This window comes from Lissotriton vulgaris, chromosome 10 (genome assembly GCF_964263255.1).
Source record: "Lissotriton vulgaris chromosome 10, aLisVul1.2, whole genome shotgun sequence".
NCBI lineage: Eukaryota > Metazoa > Chordata > Amphibia > Caudata > Salamandridae > Lissotriton > Lissotriton vulgaris.
Genome location: NC_141698.1, coordinates 120393355 through 120410021, shown reverse-complemented (window position 1 = coordinate 120410021; position 16667 = coordinate 120393355). Strand labels below are relative to the sequence as shown.

The 16667-nt window shown below is 35.6% G+C and overlaps 1 protein-coding gene across 1 annotated transcript; it reads right to left on the bottom strand.

The window, feature by feature from the left end:
- Nucleotides 1–665: 665 nt before the first annotated feature.
- LOC147684811 (uncharacterized) lies at nt 666–13083 on the bottom strand. Its single transcript, XM_086942392.1, has 2 exons — nt 12979–13083; nt 666–8087 (listed from the first exon to the last, which is right to left on the bottom strand). Exon 2 carries the CDS (start codon nt 8046–8048, stop codon nt 1590–1592), a length of 6459 nt encoding a protein of 2152 aa, XP_086798518.1. The 5' UTR covers nt 8049–8087; nt 12979–13083; the 3' UTR covers nt 666–1589.
- Nucleotides 13084–16667: the final 3584 nt, after the last annotated feature.

Sequence of the window (16667 nt, the reverse complement as noted above, 5' to 3'; positions counted from 1 at the left end):
AATGCTAATTCCTAACTATAACTGGTGTGAAACCTATGGTTTTTTCAGTGAATTTCATAGGTTTTTTTAATGCTAATTCCTAACTTTCTATACAGACTCATACCTATGTGTTTTTTAGTGAATTGCTAAAGTATGTTTTTGTAAAAATGAACACTATAATGTATATTGAGATAATATTTTTAATTTAAAATATTTTTTTTTTATATTTCACTTTGGTGCGCTTCCGGTGCGCGCACCCGTGCGCGTACCGTCAGCGCACTAACAAAAAAAAAGAAAAAAAAAATGAAGGAGTGACTGTGTAATAGATAGTAAGACAGATAAAAAGTTTAAAAGGAAGTAACTGAGAAAAGAAAAATGAATAAGGGAGCAAAAGAAAGAAGAAATAGGAAGAACACTAAAGTAGAGGTTAAGGGAGAATATAAATGGATATTGAAAGTAAAAAGAAGGACAGATAAGTATGAGAATGACAGGTAGTGACGGAATCAGAGGAAAAGAATAGCAGTGATTGAGGGAAAGTAAATATCAGTGAATATAAGTAAAGAGGGGTGAAACAGGGTACATATAAGTGAATAAGGGCAACACATGGGGAGTAATAGAGAGAAAGAAGAGAGAGAGTAAAAGAAAGACAAAAGGAAGAACTAACTGAACTACAGTACAATGAGTGTGAAAGAAAAAAAAATGGAGAAAGAGAAAGAGGGTTAGGAAACTAAAGCAGTGGTACTAAGTGAATATAAAAAAGATAAAAAGTGGTGGAAGGAACTGAGGAAATGCAGATAGTTCTTATTACATTAAGAAGTTGTGAATGAAGTACAGTAAAGAAACAGCAATGAAAAAAGAGTGTAAATTAGTAAAGAGAGGTAAATAAGGGTGAAGAAGAAAATGAGTGCATAATAATGTGAACACAATATAAATTACATAAAGCAAACAACACAATAACTTCTACAATATGTTACATTATTTATTTTTGCTGTTCTCAGAATATATTGAATTCCACTTAAATTAGTGAGTTCAAAGTCTTCATCATATAACAGCGGGAAAAAAAAAACACAATCTAAAAGATTGTGTTTAAAAAAACCCATTCAAACATACATCTCATATATGTACACTAATCTTTGATTCACTTACTTTTCCATGAGGCCAAGTAGAAGATAGTGAAGGTCCTTTTGGTAGAAAAAAAGTCTGCTGTTCCTTATAAGTTCCATTTCATCGACTTCCTATGAAAAAAGATCTAAAAACATCATACCATACACAATCCTCACGGCCAATTTGTGTCAGATATATCGGTATTTTTTACTTTCAGATCCACTTAAAGTATCTACATGAGATTGCAGATAGTGAAGGTCCTTTTGGTGAAAAAAGTCTCCTGTGCTCTATAACTTCGATTTCATCAACTTCCTATGAAAAAAGATCTAACAACATCATATCTTACATTTTCCTCACGGCCAATTTGTGTCAGATATATCAGTATTTTTTACTTTGAGATCCACTTAAAGTATCTACATGAGATAAATAATTTCAAATATTAGATTAACTAACTAACTAACTAACTTTTATTAACTATTCCCGTCTTCAAAGGCCAATTCCCTTTACTAAAACTTTGGTTTTAAAAACACTAGATAAGAATTTGTAGAGTCATAAGGCAAACGTTGTTTATAAGTTAAATGACAATCATTGCAGTAACTCCATCCATTTTCAGATTTTAAGTAGCATGTATAATGTCCTGAGGTGGTCGAAGGTCCATCATGATAAATAATAGCTTCAGTTGTAAAGGTCCTTCCAGAAATTGATAACTGAGAAGCCACAAAATTTTTGATAGAAGTTGTCAATTTAGTTCCATCAGGTCTACATCGTTGGAAAACTAAAATGATATACTGCCCATACCTTTGTATAAATAATGTGGACAGCATTGTACAGTTACATTGGGTACACACCATATTATGATCTGCTGCTTTAACTAGATTTTTAAAAGACACTGATTTACAGTCTGGTAAAGTCAAATATATAAATCTTTCAGTGTCTATTGTAGTAGTACTTGATAAACTACAATTGTGGCAGTCATGCTGCCATTGATAAGAAAGACTGAAAAGATTATCTACATCTACACCTTCATCTTCCAAAACACCAAACATATACATTAAAAATTCCTGACAATCCTGCTGAATGTTCTGTGAAAATTTATCTTGACCAGAACACAAATCTAAAATATTTCGAATTTCTGTTACACTTTCTATTTGTGCTGTAACACTGCTACATTTCTGAAACACAGAATTCAATAAACCACACAATCTTTGATCCCGATTTTCAACAATCTGTTCTTGTAAACTTTTAAGAAAAAAAACAACATTAACCACTACATTAGCATAGCAGTTGACACCAGAACTGTTTTCAAACTGAAATCCAACAACATTTTCTCCACAATTCTTTTTCTTCCTGTTTTCAATTACAGTTTTCTCTACTTTTTGTCTTTTTGCAACTACCTCACTACAATTATCCTCATTTCTTCTTTTTCGGCCTACCACACGTTTTTCAAACAGAGGATATTGAGGCAAATGTGGAGCATACTCTCTTCTTAACCTATTGTATTCTTTAACACAATCTAGATCTGCACAAATTTTTGTCTCATCACACGCAATCAAATACAATCCTGATAAAGTTCTGACTCGAGATAATGCCACATATGCCATACCCTCTTTAAACACAGATCTTCCAATGTTCACCAATGCACTATCTACACTTAAACCTTGAGATTTATGAATTGTCACTGCATACGCCAAACAAACAGGAAACTGTTTTCGGCGAACATATAAGTCTTTTACAAGTAAAAATCTAGCAGAACAACGACTTATTTGTTGTACTTGTTCAATGCCATCAAATTTTATTTTTAAAAATTCAATTCCATCTCTATTTCTGTAATTCACAAAATCAACAACATAACCCATTGCTCCATTTACCAGACCGCTTTCAACATTTAAATTCCTTCTCAAAATGATACGACAATTTAAACACACATTCAGAGTCTTTTCAAAACCAGCTGTTTTTGAAATACTTTTCTCCAATGAATGCAATTTAATTTTCAAATTTTCTGACAAAACAATTGTTGCACCCATATGCTCTATTTTATCTATTGCTTCTAGTTTCACAATCTCTTCATTTTCTAAGTCTAACATTTTTTGGTTGAAGATGGAACATTCTTGCAGAGTTGGCATCAAACATATCCCAGATTTCTTCTCAGTCATTTTTTTAAAAATATTCTCTGGAAGAATGTTGTCATTTGGATACAAATTTGAAATTAATCGACTATGCAAAGCTTTTTTACCTTTCTCAGTCATTTTTCCAATTCTTACATCTTGTAGAATATTTTTATAATCTTCATCCTTGGCCTGTCGCATATTTTGAAGCAGTTCAGCATATTTAAAATTTAGCCATATATTAACATTTCCAATGCTTCCAAGGGACTTCCTGGTATCTTCATGCGTGAGCATTTTAAACACTGGTTGTCCTTTTACTGGAGTCAACTGCAATAGATCTCCAAAAACAATAATGTGTTTTCCTCCAAATAACACATCATAGTCTGTTTTAAGAATTTCTTGCATTCTCAAATGCACAAAAGCAAGCATTAGATTTGAGACCATGCTTACTTCATCTATGATAAGAAGTTTCATTTTCTTCAAGACTCTTGAAACTTCAGAACACGCATCTCCAGATAGCTTGTTGTAATGCAATTTATTATCATGTTCAACTGGCAGCATCAATAAACGATGTAGAGTAATCCCTTTAATGTTATGTGCTGCCAGACCAGTTGGAGCAGTTACAACACAAGACAGTGGTGAATCAGTCCTTTTCTGCAGATAACTTGCAACGGCTTTAATTAGAAAACTTTTTCCTGTCCCCGCTTCTCCACTTACATACAGTCGGACAGGGTCAAATAATATACATGAGCACTCTTTTTTCTCATGTCTGAATCCATGTTCAATCTGCTCTGTGACTTCATCATATATCTTTTTCTGCTCAATGTTTAGTTGCGTTACCAAATCTTCTAAGTTAACTCCATCCTCTTGAGCTTGTTCCATAGCTCTTTCCACCTCATCCATGGCAGTGGCAGCTTCATTTTGGATAATTGGTCCTCCTAGTGGATCCTGGCTCAATGAAGTAGAACTCTGACTATCTTGAGAACTGTTTCTAGCTATCTCTTCAGCAATTGTGGTTTCTTGCTCCATTTCTTCATTCAACATTTGCAGATAATTTAGAAAAATAGGACATTCTATGGTATCCTTAGTTGCATTAAAAGAGTCTTCATAACAGAGAAAATCTCCAAGTAGTTCCTCTTCTGTACGCCATGGCTTAAAGAGTTGCAAAAGAGCTAAGTAGTAAAATTCTCTTTTGTCTGGAACTTCACAACTCAATTTTCGATGATTAATCAAATGGCCTTTTTTCTGCTTCACTAGACATCCTTCATAGCCAATGAGTGCATATTTTCCATTATTGATATCTTCTGTGATGTTCCTCTTATAACTGTAGTTTTGAAGAACTTCATACAAACATATGTTCTCAAGGTGAGTACTTCTATTTGGATAGTATGTATCCAACATATTTGTCTTCAAAATATCTGTACTGTTTGGTTCTTTTTCCGCCAAATATTCAATTTCTTGTACAGATTTCAAAACTCGGTTTCGTGTGGCAGCAAGACCAAGACTCACCCAAATGATTGTTCTTGATTTGGCATAGAGACTTGCTGATGATAACCGATCAGAACATTCATATGCTCCAATTTCTCGATGTGACAACATCTTCAGACTGAAACTGTATAATTTCTTGCTTAGACTCTTTTCATGTGAAATGTCCTCCCACATTTCCTTCAGTTCTGTCTTTTCTTTTTTGGTGATGTAAGATGTCACATATCGAGCCACAGCAATAGAGTTGTCAGCAACGAACTGAATATCCATGTTAGCATTCCACATGGATAAAATCACTGGGTTGTAATCGTTGATGTACTTAGATTCTTCATTTCTTTTCAAATTATATGTGTTTTTGGGAGATTTTCTCGTCACAGTATGTCGTAGAGATGACATCAAATTATTTACTCTTCCCTTAGAAATCACTGGTCGAGGAAATGCAAAACGACATTTCGTGTAGTACTTTTCCTTGTTTTTAAATTTTCGACGACAGTACTTTCCACAACGATGAGATTGAAAACGTAAAACTTGTTGCCTTAAATTGTTTTCTTCAGTAGATTTTGGAACAGCACATGTTGAATACTCTTCAATGAAACTCATCACTGTTTCATCTGAATCTGATCCAAATTTGGGTGCATCTTTAATCCACAACAACATATGTATATGAGGAGCACCTCTCGCTTGATATTCCTTCCTCCAAAAGAAATCCAAAACCTCTCCAAGGGGAGGATTTTTTTTGTTGGTAATAAAAGACATCATAGCTTCAAATCTATGATTAAAATATCTGCAAACATTCACTGGATCTAAAGAACACAGTTCTCCTGGTGTTTTCAATTCTATATTTGGTATGTTTTCATTTGCCTCTCGTAGAAATTGAAGTAAATCGTCCCATGCATACTCAGCACAGCTAAGAGTGAGGAACCATGTAGGAGTTCCTAAGTTTCTTAGCATACATTTCAATTCTCCATGACGACGAAACCAATACTCATTGGTTCCACGTTGACATGCCATGAGATTGATTAGCTGAGATTCCAAAATACTGTCTTGCAGATTAACTTTCTCCATAAAGTCCCTTGCACATACATTTTGCAAATGAGGTCCACTTTTTAATATATGATTAACTGCATAAGAAAGCCCAGACAAATCACTTTCAAACAGTAGATGAAATAAATATGGAATGCATTGACGAAACCTTGGATCTTCTGCATATAATCTTAGAGTCCGGTATTCAGCTGCAGGAATTTGAACTGGTCGATCATCATATCGTCCACCACAACCTGTTGGAAATAATTGTGGAAAACAACGAGCTTCCAAACTTTCTTCCCATACACTAATGGGACTTCCTTTTGCTGCCTTCATTTGAAACAAGTCAATTGCATTTCCCATTACTTCTTTGGAATGTAAAGGATGAACAGTATAATGTTCATATATTTCTTCAGTTCTAGACACATCAACTTTTTCAATTTGACCAACTGAAGAATCACTATCTTCTTCTGTAGCTGTTTCCTCAACTCCAACACTTACATGTTTGTAGTACTCATTGTTTTTAACTAAATACAACGTTGCCTTCTTGACTTTTTTAACATCCACTAAATCTTGCCAAATTTTCTTACTCTTTGTTGGAACCCCATTAACTAGAATAACTAAAGGATCTTCTTCTACTCTTTCTACACCAATTGTATTAATATTTTTCTTTACATCTAGAGGCAAATAAACAACTCTTCCCTTTAATCCTCTCAGTAAATCTGATGGAGGCAATTTCCCTGTCTTAGGCTCCATGCGTACAATAGCCTGAAAAGGATGGACACATTGAATCAAAATAGATTCATAAGTATTTAGATCCATCAATTCAGAAGGAATATCTATCAACTGAAGATTATTATAAACTGCTCTTGCAGGCATTCTATTTTCATTTAATTTTTTCAAACAATAAGTGCAAATACGCTGATCCAAACTCAAATCAAAAGAATTCTCCACCAACAAATAACTTACAAAATCCTCCCATTCACTATTATTTTCCAATTCACTTTTTGCATATAAATCAACTAACCTAGTCTGAATTTTATAATGAGTCCGTCGACAACACACACAAGTTACATTAGGCCTCTCACTTGATTTCACCTTAAACTTGATAATTTCCTCATCAAACTTTTCAATACTTGAAATTTGTCCATTATCTTCTACATTACCATCCATTACTATATCTATTTCTACACTGTCCTCTTTGTTCCCAAAATAACAAAACTCAATTTCTTCACAAATAGTCTTCACATCCACTTCAGATCCATGCAAAAGAGCACTATTTAACTGTTTAAGCTTAAGTGCAGGACTTTTTGCATAATACAACTTCCTCACTAATTTCCTTACGTTATTATGATGCACTGCTAACATCCTAAAATGATGAAAAACACTCCGACAAACTTTTCTAGAAAGACATGCTAGTGAATGCCCTTGCAAACCTGTGCTTTCTCTCACTCTGCAAGGATCTAACTCTTGCAGGATCTTCATTTTTTGTTTGAGACTTTTTTTACTATATGTACGTAAGAAATTTCGAAGCAAATCAATTGATTCCTGTCGCACACTACAAATACTACTGCATTTCCATGTGTACACTGGACCCTTAGTACGTCTCCCTAAAACTTCATCAGCTAACACCTCTTCTGCATCTCTAGGTACAAGTTTCTCTTTTTCCATCACACAACTATCTTTCACCTCATAGGCACGACCACTGGTGTCAACCGCATGCACCAAATCATTTTCCTGAAAGTAACTCTCCTCATTAAAAAAAGGCTCAGAACTTGAACTATGCATCCATTCACCAGAAAATACTTCACAAAAATTACTCCGATTAATAATTCTTTTCCATCTACTGTTCGATTTGAAAACATCCATTGCCTTATTAAGTATCCTAATTCTATTGATTATTAAAATAAATAATTTTTTCTTAACTTCAAAAGCCTGATCAACAATCTTTTCTACACTTTTCTTTTTCTTGTAAAAAGCAGCTTTTAGTTTACTTTTCTTTTCATTTTTTAGCAAATTTAAAACTACCCTATTGCGAAACATTCGCCTACGAATGTCCCTAAAAACATTTACTCTTCTATTGCTAACCATTCTCTTCTCTCCTGGTCCAATGGAAACATTTTTTGTGGGCTTCTCTTTCCTTTTTAGATTTGTTGACTTTTTCTGTATATTCACATTAGCAATTTCATTTTTTTTCCTACGACATATGTTACGAAGAAAAGACTTAATTGGCTTACCAGAAGCTTTTCTGGTGTTTTTTGAAGTAGTTGTTGAAGAGGATTCCATAAACTCTGTTGTTGATGTTCTCCTTTTCCGTATGGTATTTTTGATATTTCTTTGCCTTGAAGGCATTTTTGCTTGCTTTTCAGAAGTTGATTTGAATCTGTTGTTCTGTTAAAAAAACACATGAAAGACCACTATTAGCAAACAACAAAGTAATGTTAAAAAGCAAACAATATAAACAATAAATTGCAACATATTTAAGTTTATACAATAGCAACTCATGGCTTTATTTTTAAAGGCCTTGCGCCACCAGTGCGTCACTTATTACCCATGTTTAAAGTCAAGCATCAGCTGCACATGGCATTCATAAATAAGGGCCAAATGCAAATACCAATCAATTGCACCCAAAAATCGATTTTTCAATAACATGTAAGAAACACTGCGCAAAACCTAAGTACAACCACTCAATATCATCAAACAAAGTCAGGGCCTTATTTATGAAAGCCTTGCGCCACCAGTGCGTCACGTATTACCCATGTTGAAAGTCATGCATCGGCTGCACATGGCAATCATAAATAAGGACCAAATACATATACCAATCAATTGCACCCAAAAATCGATTTTTCAATAACATGTAAGGAACACGGCGCAGAACCTAAGTACAACCAATCAATATCATCAAACAAAGTCAGGGCCTTATTTATGAAAGCCTTGCGCCACCAGTGCGTCACTTATTACCCATGTTTAAAGTCATGCATCAGTTGCACATGGCAATCATAAATTAGGGCAAAATACATATACTAATCAATTGCACCCAAAAATCGATTTTTCAATAACATGTAAGAAACACGGCGCAGAACCTAAGTACAACCAATCAATATCATCAAACAAAGTCAGGGCCTTATTTATGAAAGCCTTGCGCCACCAGTGCGTCACTTATTACCCATGTTTAAAGTCATGCATCAGCTGCACATGGCATTCATAAATAAGGGCCAAATACATATACCAATCAATTGCACCCAAAAATCGATTTTTGTTTAACATGTAAGAAGCACTGTGCAGAACCTATGTACAACCAATCAATATCATCAAACAAAGTCAGAGCCTTATTTATGAAAGCCTTGCACCACCAGTGCGTCACTTATTACCCATGTTTAAAGTCATGCATCAGCTGCACATGGCAATCATAAATAAGGGCCAAATACATATACCAATCAATTGCACCCAAAAATCGATTTTTGAATAACATGTAAGGAACACTGCACAGAACCTAAGTACAACCACTCAATATCATCAAACAAAGTCAGGGCCTTATTTATGAAAGCCTTGCGCCACCAGTGCGTCACTTATTACCCATGTTTAAAGTCATGCATCAGTTGCACATGGCAATCATAAATAAGGGCCAAATACATATACCAATCAATTGCACCCCAAAATCGATTTTTCAATAACATGTAAGAAACACTGCGCAAAACCTAAGTACAACCACTCAATATCATCAAACAAAGTCAGGGCCTTATTTATGAAAGCCTTGCGCCACCAGTGCGTCACGTATTACCCATGTTGAAAGTCATGCATCAGCTGCACATGGCAATCATAAATAAGGACCAAATACATATACCAATCAATTGCACCCAAAAATCGATTTTTCAATAACATGTAAGAAGCACTGTGCAGAACCTAAGTACAACCAATCAATATCATCAAACAAAGTCAGGGCCTTATTTATGAAAGCCTTGCGCCACCAGTGCGTCACTTATTACCCATGTTTAAAGTCATGCATCAGCTGCACATGGCATTCATAAATAAGGGCCAAATACATATACCAATCAATTGCACCCAAAAATCGATTTTTGTTTAACATGTAAGAAGCACTGTGCAGAACCTATATACAACCAATCAATATCATCAAACAAAGTCAGAGCCTTATTTATGAAAGCCTTGCACCACCAGTGCGTCACTTATTACCCATGTTTAAAGTCATGCATCAGCTGCACATGGCAATCATAAATAAGGGCCAAATACATATACCAATCAATTGCACCCAAAAATCGATTTTTGTTTAACATGTAAGAAGCACTGTGCAGAACCTAAGTACAACCACTCAATATCATCAAACAAAGTCAGGCCTTATTTATGAAAGCCTTGCGCCACCAGTGCGTCACTTATTACCCATGTTTAAAGTCATGCATCAGCTGCACATGGCATTCATAAATAAGGGCCAAATACATATACCAATCAATTGCACCCAAAAATCGATTTTTGTTTAACATGTAAGAAGCACTGTGCAGAACCTATATACAACCAATCAATATCATCAAACAAAGTCAGAGCCTTATTTATGAAAGCCTTGCACCACCAGTGCGTCACTTATTACCCATGTTTAAAGTCATGCATCAGCTGCACATGGCAATCATAAATAAGGGCCAAATACATATACCAATCAATTGCACCCAAAAATCGATTTTTGAATAACATGTAAGGAACACTGCACAGAACCTAAGTACAACCACTCAATATCATCAAACAAAGTCAGGCCTTATTTATGAAAGCCTTGCGCCACCAGTGCGTCACTTATTACCCATGTTTAAAGTCATGCATCAGTTGCACATGGCAATCATAAATTAGGGCAAAATACATATACTAATCAATTGCACCCAAAAATCGATTTTTCAATAACATGTAAGGAACACGGCGCAGAACCTATGTACAACCAATCAATATCATCAAACAAAGTCAGGGCCTTATTTATGAAAGCCTTGCGCCACCAGTGCGTCACTTATTACCCATGTTTAAAGTCATGCATCAGCTGCACATGGCATTCATAAATAAGGGCCAAATACATATACCAATCAATTGCACCCAAAAATCGATTTTTGAATAACATGTAAGGAACACGGCACAGAACCTAAGTACAACCACTCAATATCATCAAACAAAGTCAGGGCCTTATTTATGAAAGCCTTGCGCCACCAGTGCGTCACTTATTACCCATGTTTAAAGTCATGCATCAGCTGCACATGGCATTCATAAATAAGGGCCAAATACATATACCAATCAATTGCACCCAAAAATCGATTTTTGAATAACATGTAAGGAACACTGCACAGAACCTAAGTACAACCACTCAATATCATCAAACAAAGTCAGGCCTTATTTATGAAAGCCTTGCGCCACCAGTGCGTCACTTATTACCCATGTTTAAAGTCATGCATCAGTTGCACATGGCAATCATAAATTAGGGCAAAATACATATACTAATCAATTGCACCCAAAAATCGATTTTTCAATAACATGTAAGAAACACGGCGCAGAACCTAAGTACAACCAATCAATATCATCAAACAAAGTCAGGGCCTTATTTATGAAAGCCTTGCGCCACCAGTGCGTCACTTATTACCCATGTTTAAAGTCATGCATCAGCTGCACATGGCATTCATAAATAAGGGCCAAATACATATACCAATCAATTGCACCCAAAAATCGATTTTTGTTTAACATGTAAGAAGCACTGTGCAGAACCTATGTACAACCAATCAATATCATCAAACAAAGTCAGAGCCTTATTTATGAAAGCCTTGCACCACCAGTGCATCACTTATTACCCATGTTTAAAGTCATGCATCAGCTGCACATGGCAATCATAAATAAGGGCCAAATACATATACCAATCAATTGCACCCAAAAATCGATTTTTGAATAACATGTAAGGAACACTGCACAGAACCTAAGTACAACCACTCAATATCATCAAACAAAGTCAGGCCTTATTTATGAAAGCCTTGCGCCACCAGTGCGTCACTTATTACCCATGTTTAAAGTCATGCATCAGTTGCACATGGCAATCATAAATTAGGGCAAAATACATATACTAATCAATTGCACCCAAAAATCGATTTTTCAATAACATGTAAGGAACACGGCGCAGAACCTAAGTACAACCAATCAATATCATCAAACAAAGTCAGGGCCTTATTTATGAAAGCCTTGCGCCACCAGTGCGTCACTTATTACCCATGTTTAAAGTCATGCATCAGCTGCACATGGCAATCATAAATAAGGGCCAAATACATATACCAATCAATTGCACCCAAAAATCGATTTTTGAATAACATGTAAGGAACACTGCACAGAACCTAAGTACAACCACTCAATATCATCAAACAAAGTCAGGCCTTATTTATGAAAGCCTTGCGCCACCAGTGCGTCACTTATTACCCATGTTTAAAGTCATGCATCAGTTGCACATGGCAATCATAAATTAGGGCAAAATACATATACTAATCAATTGCACCCAAAAATCGATTTTTCAATAACATGTAAGCAACACAGCGCAGAACCTATGTACAACCAATCAAAATCATCAAACAAAGTCAGGGCCTTATTTATGAAAGCCTTGCGCCACCAGTGCGTCACTTATTACCCATGTTTAAAGTCATGCATCAGCTGCACATGGCATTCATAAATAAGGGCCAAATACATATACCAATCAATTGCACCCAAAAATCGATTTTTGAATAACATGTAAGGAACACTGCACAGAACCTAAGTACAACCACTCAATATCATCAAACAAAGTCAGGGCCTTATTTATGAAAGCCTTGCGCCACCAGTGCGTCACTTATTACCCATGTTTAAAGTCATGCATCAGCTGCACATGGCATTCATAAATAAGGGCCAAATACATATACCAATCAATTGTACCCAAAAATCGATTTTTCAATAACATGTAAGGAACACTGCACAGAACCTAACTAAAACCACTCAATATCATCAAACAAAATCAGAGCCTCATTTATAAAAGCCTGGCGCCACCAGTGCATCACTTATTACCCATGTTTAAAGTCATGCATCAACTGCACATGGCAATCATAAAAAAAGCCAAATAAAAATACCATTCATTTGCACCCAAAATCGATTTTTAAATAACATGTAAAAAACACTGCGCAGGACTTATATACTAACATACAATTTCACTTCTAAAACATAACTATCTGCTTCCAAATATTCTCCATAGAGAAAATAAATCTCTATCTAAATTAAATGAATCATTACTTACCTTTAGAAATGCTTTTGGAGATTGAAAACAGTGTCAGACACACACACCAATTTTTCTTTAGCAGAGGAAAAGGTGTGCTCTCAATACACTGAAACCAAGACTGGCATAGAAAATCTCTATCTTTGTACACATATGCCTTAATTCAACCAATGAAAACTCTTCCCTCACTATTTTCAAACCAACACCCATCCCCCTCTCAAACCTTTCTATCTGTTCCCATAGCAACTCCCTCCTAACTGAACTCTAAGGTTCAAAAGTTTATCTTACAATGTTGCAAATTAACTCAGCAAGGATGTTTGACCTGTCAATACAGCAGCCTATACAGGGTATTTTTGCTTTTGGTGACTTTTTTTAAACCATTCAAATTGCTTCTTTCACACAACATAACCATACACCCTAACTTTCAGTTTTCAACTATCTGAATCCACCAATCATTGCTAGTGATTCAAGAGCACAGAAACTCCACAATTATTTTTTTGTGAACTCCTACTGTTCCAACTGCCATTTCATTCCCACACTTCATCTGACTGGACCAGAACCTTCTCACATCATGTACTCTGTTTGGGTTATTGGACATAGCTACATCCACTGGGCTCAAAGGTATGCAGCTAGCAGAAATTTTCATAACCTTGATTTATCAAATGTGGAAATCAAGTGGATTGGCCACAGAGGATTAAAATGTCACCAATTGATACCATTGGTGAAAACCTTTTTGCATCTGCCAGAACCTGACCTTATAATTGTGCACTGTGGTGGAAACGATCTAGGCACATTAACTGGAGTAGGTCTGGAAATGCTATTAAAGGACACCTTTCATCAATTGATGATACTTTTTCCCCACACTGCCTTGGTATATTCCAATATATGCCAAAGACAGAAATGGAACTGGTCCAACCAATTTTGTCCACAATTTGAGAAAGCACGGAAACATGTAAATAAATCTGTTTCTGCTTACATGAGAGACTATGGAATGGGTTCATTATACAATAATAACTTGCGTTACAACATGCAAGACATCTACAGAGGAGATGGAGTGCACTTCTCAGATGAGGGGAATAGAATATTCCTTCTGAATTTAAGAATGTGTATTGGAACCTACTTGTAGGTACCTAAATCAACCACAGAACCCAAAAGCTCTTTTCAGAGCTACCCTAACTCTGATCATTCAAAGCGTTTATTTTTTTCTAACTTTTTTCACTATTTTTCACCAAAGTACGCGTACGAGTACGCTTAAAGGTGCGCGCACCAGGCGCTTCCCCCGCGAAAAATTTAAGAATTTTTTTTTTTTTTTTTACGTTTATGAGCCTCCTAAGCCCCCCTCAGAAAACCTAGAGGGTCAAGAAGTCTCTACAGTTCCCCCTTCTATCCATTCCGAACATTGTTTACCCTCCATCTTGTGTCTCGATTGTTCCGAAACACAAAATGGATGACTCCCGTTACGCTGCCCGTGCGCGTACTGGAGCGCGCACTAGTAAGCGCAAAATAAAAAAAGGTGGGAAAGTAATTTACGGAAAACCCAATGGAGACACTTTCATCAAATATAGAATACGCCCTACTACATAGCAGTCCCTACCATTTGCCCAAATTTGGTGAAATTCCATTGAGACATTTAGGCTACAGGCCTCTCTAAATATCCTGAGGTAAATTACATGACAAAAACACACTTGTAATGTTAGAATTTACAACCAATTAAAAAGTATCTCTCATTTTCTACGATTTTTTCCTGTCGTTTGATTGGTTAAGTACAACAATATATATAAAAGAAGAGAGGGAAACACAGCCATTTTGACTACTGCTTCCTGAAGTACACTTGAAAACAAATTTCACTGTCAACTTCAACTAATTTCTCTAAGGTAACTTCTAATTATGGAAGTATATTGTACACGTTAAGTTTATTTCTTAAAAAATATTCTGTTAGTGATATGCTATCCCTCTTTAATAGTTAGAGATAGACATAGACTTCTCTGTAATAGTTATGGATTGAGTTAGGCTTCTCTGGTATACAGTACCCTAACTCTACTAATATAGTTAATTTATATGCAATTTTCAGAAAGAAAATGGAAGGAGAAAATAAGGCAAATGATACTTCTATCAAAGTAAAGGTGGAAAAACCAGAAGATGAAAAAAAAGAAGTTGATTTCATGGATGACTCTTTGGATGAACAGTTTATAGAATGTTTGGAAGAAATTGATTCATGTACATATAATTATGAGGAAATTCCGGACAATATTATGTTAGAAATTTTATTAAATTATGAAAAAGAATCAGAGGAATAAATTTATCTTTAATAATATCAATTGTATCAGACAATATTCTTTTTTATATGTAATTCATGAAGTATTACCAAAAATGTTTAAAATATAAAGTGAGACTTATAGTATACTGTTCAACTATTTTTCTGTTACATAGTAAGTTTACTCATAGTTACTACCTTTCTCCCACTATATTATCTCATATGAATATTTTACACCTCATTTTCATAAGTGAACAGGACAGACTACTCATGATCCCCTAGAAATTCTCAGGGAGTGCTTAAAAGATCTGTTTCTCCTTTCCAGACAGACTATATTATGAATTCCTTATACCACAAAAAATACAATAACAACATGCAAGATGTCTACAAAGAAGATGGTGAACATTAAATTTAAGTCTCTTCATTAGTACCTACATGTAGGTACTTACATAAAATAAACAAATAAAAAAAAAAACAATTCATAAACATACAATTTTTGAAGTGATTATTTTTCCATAGTACGCTCCCCAATACGCTCCCCCGTGCGCGCACCAGGCGCTTCCCCCGCGAAAATCGAAAAAAAAAAAAAAATTTTTGAGGCCCCGCGGGGCCCTTTAATGGCCCCCATATCAAACCTAGGGGGTCAGGGGGGGTCTACCCTGCCCCCTTATGGTCAATTCCACCCTTTGTTTTTGCCACCTCTTATGACTAGATTTTACCGATAGACAAGATGGCGGCCTCTCCGGACTGTTTAGAATGTTTACAGACAACTGAGAGCCAACCAGCTTTCTGCGCGCAAGTCGCGTGTCGCGCCGGGAGCGCTCACGGGTGCGCGCACCCGAGAGCGCCTATAGATATATATATTTTTTTGAACGTTAATTTCTCAAAATCCACTGAAGCACATATCTTGAGACATAGCAAAGGCACATCGGGCTACCAGTCCCTAAAATTTTGCCAAGTTTGGTGGAAATCCATTCAGCCGTTCGGGCTAAAAGTGAAATCGACCGCCCTATGGAAATTAACATGGGGAAAACGCGTTTTGGGACCCCCCTTTTATCTCAGCCCCCGCTTGACGAATCCCCCCCAAACTTTCAAGGGAAGGACCGGACCGCCATGAGACCATTTTCCTGAAAATTTCAGGCAGATTCGTCAACCGGCGCCAAAGTTATTCAAAATAGAATGTTGAGATTTAACATTGAAAATTATCCTAACTATAACTACCTACTGGCGACCGCCAGTAGGTAATATATATATATATATATATATATATATATATATATATATATATATATATATATATATATATATATATATATATATATATATATATATATATATATATATATATATTACCTACTGGCGATAGCCAGTAGGTATATATAGTTAGGATTTTTTTCCTATGGGATTTTTGAAAATTCTATGTCGAATAACTTTGGCTTATGAGGACAGAATTGGC

What these genes read in the sequence shown, in the direction of transcription:
- LOC147684811 (XM_086942392.1), bottom strand. Translation starts at nt 8,048, where the DNA reads ATGCCTTCAAGGCAAAGAAATATCAAAAATACCATACGGAAAAGGAGA.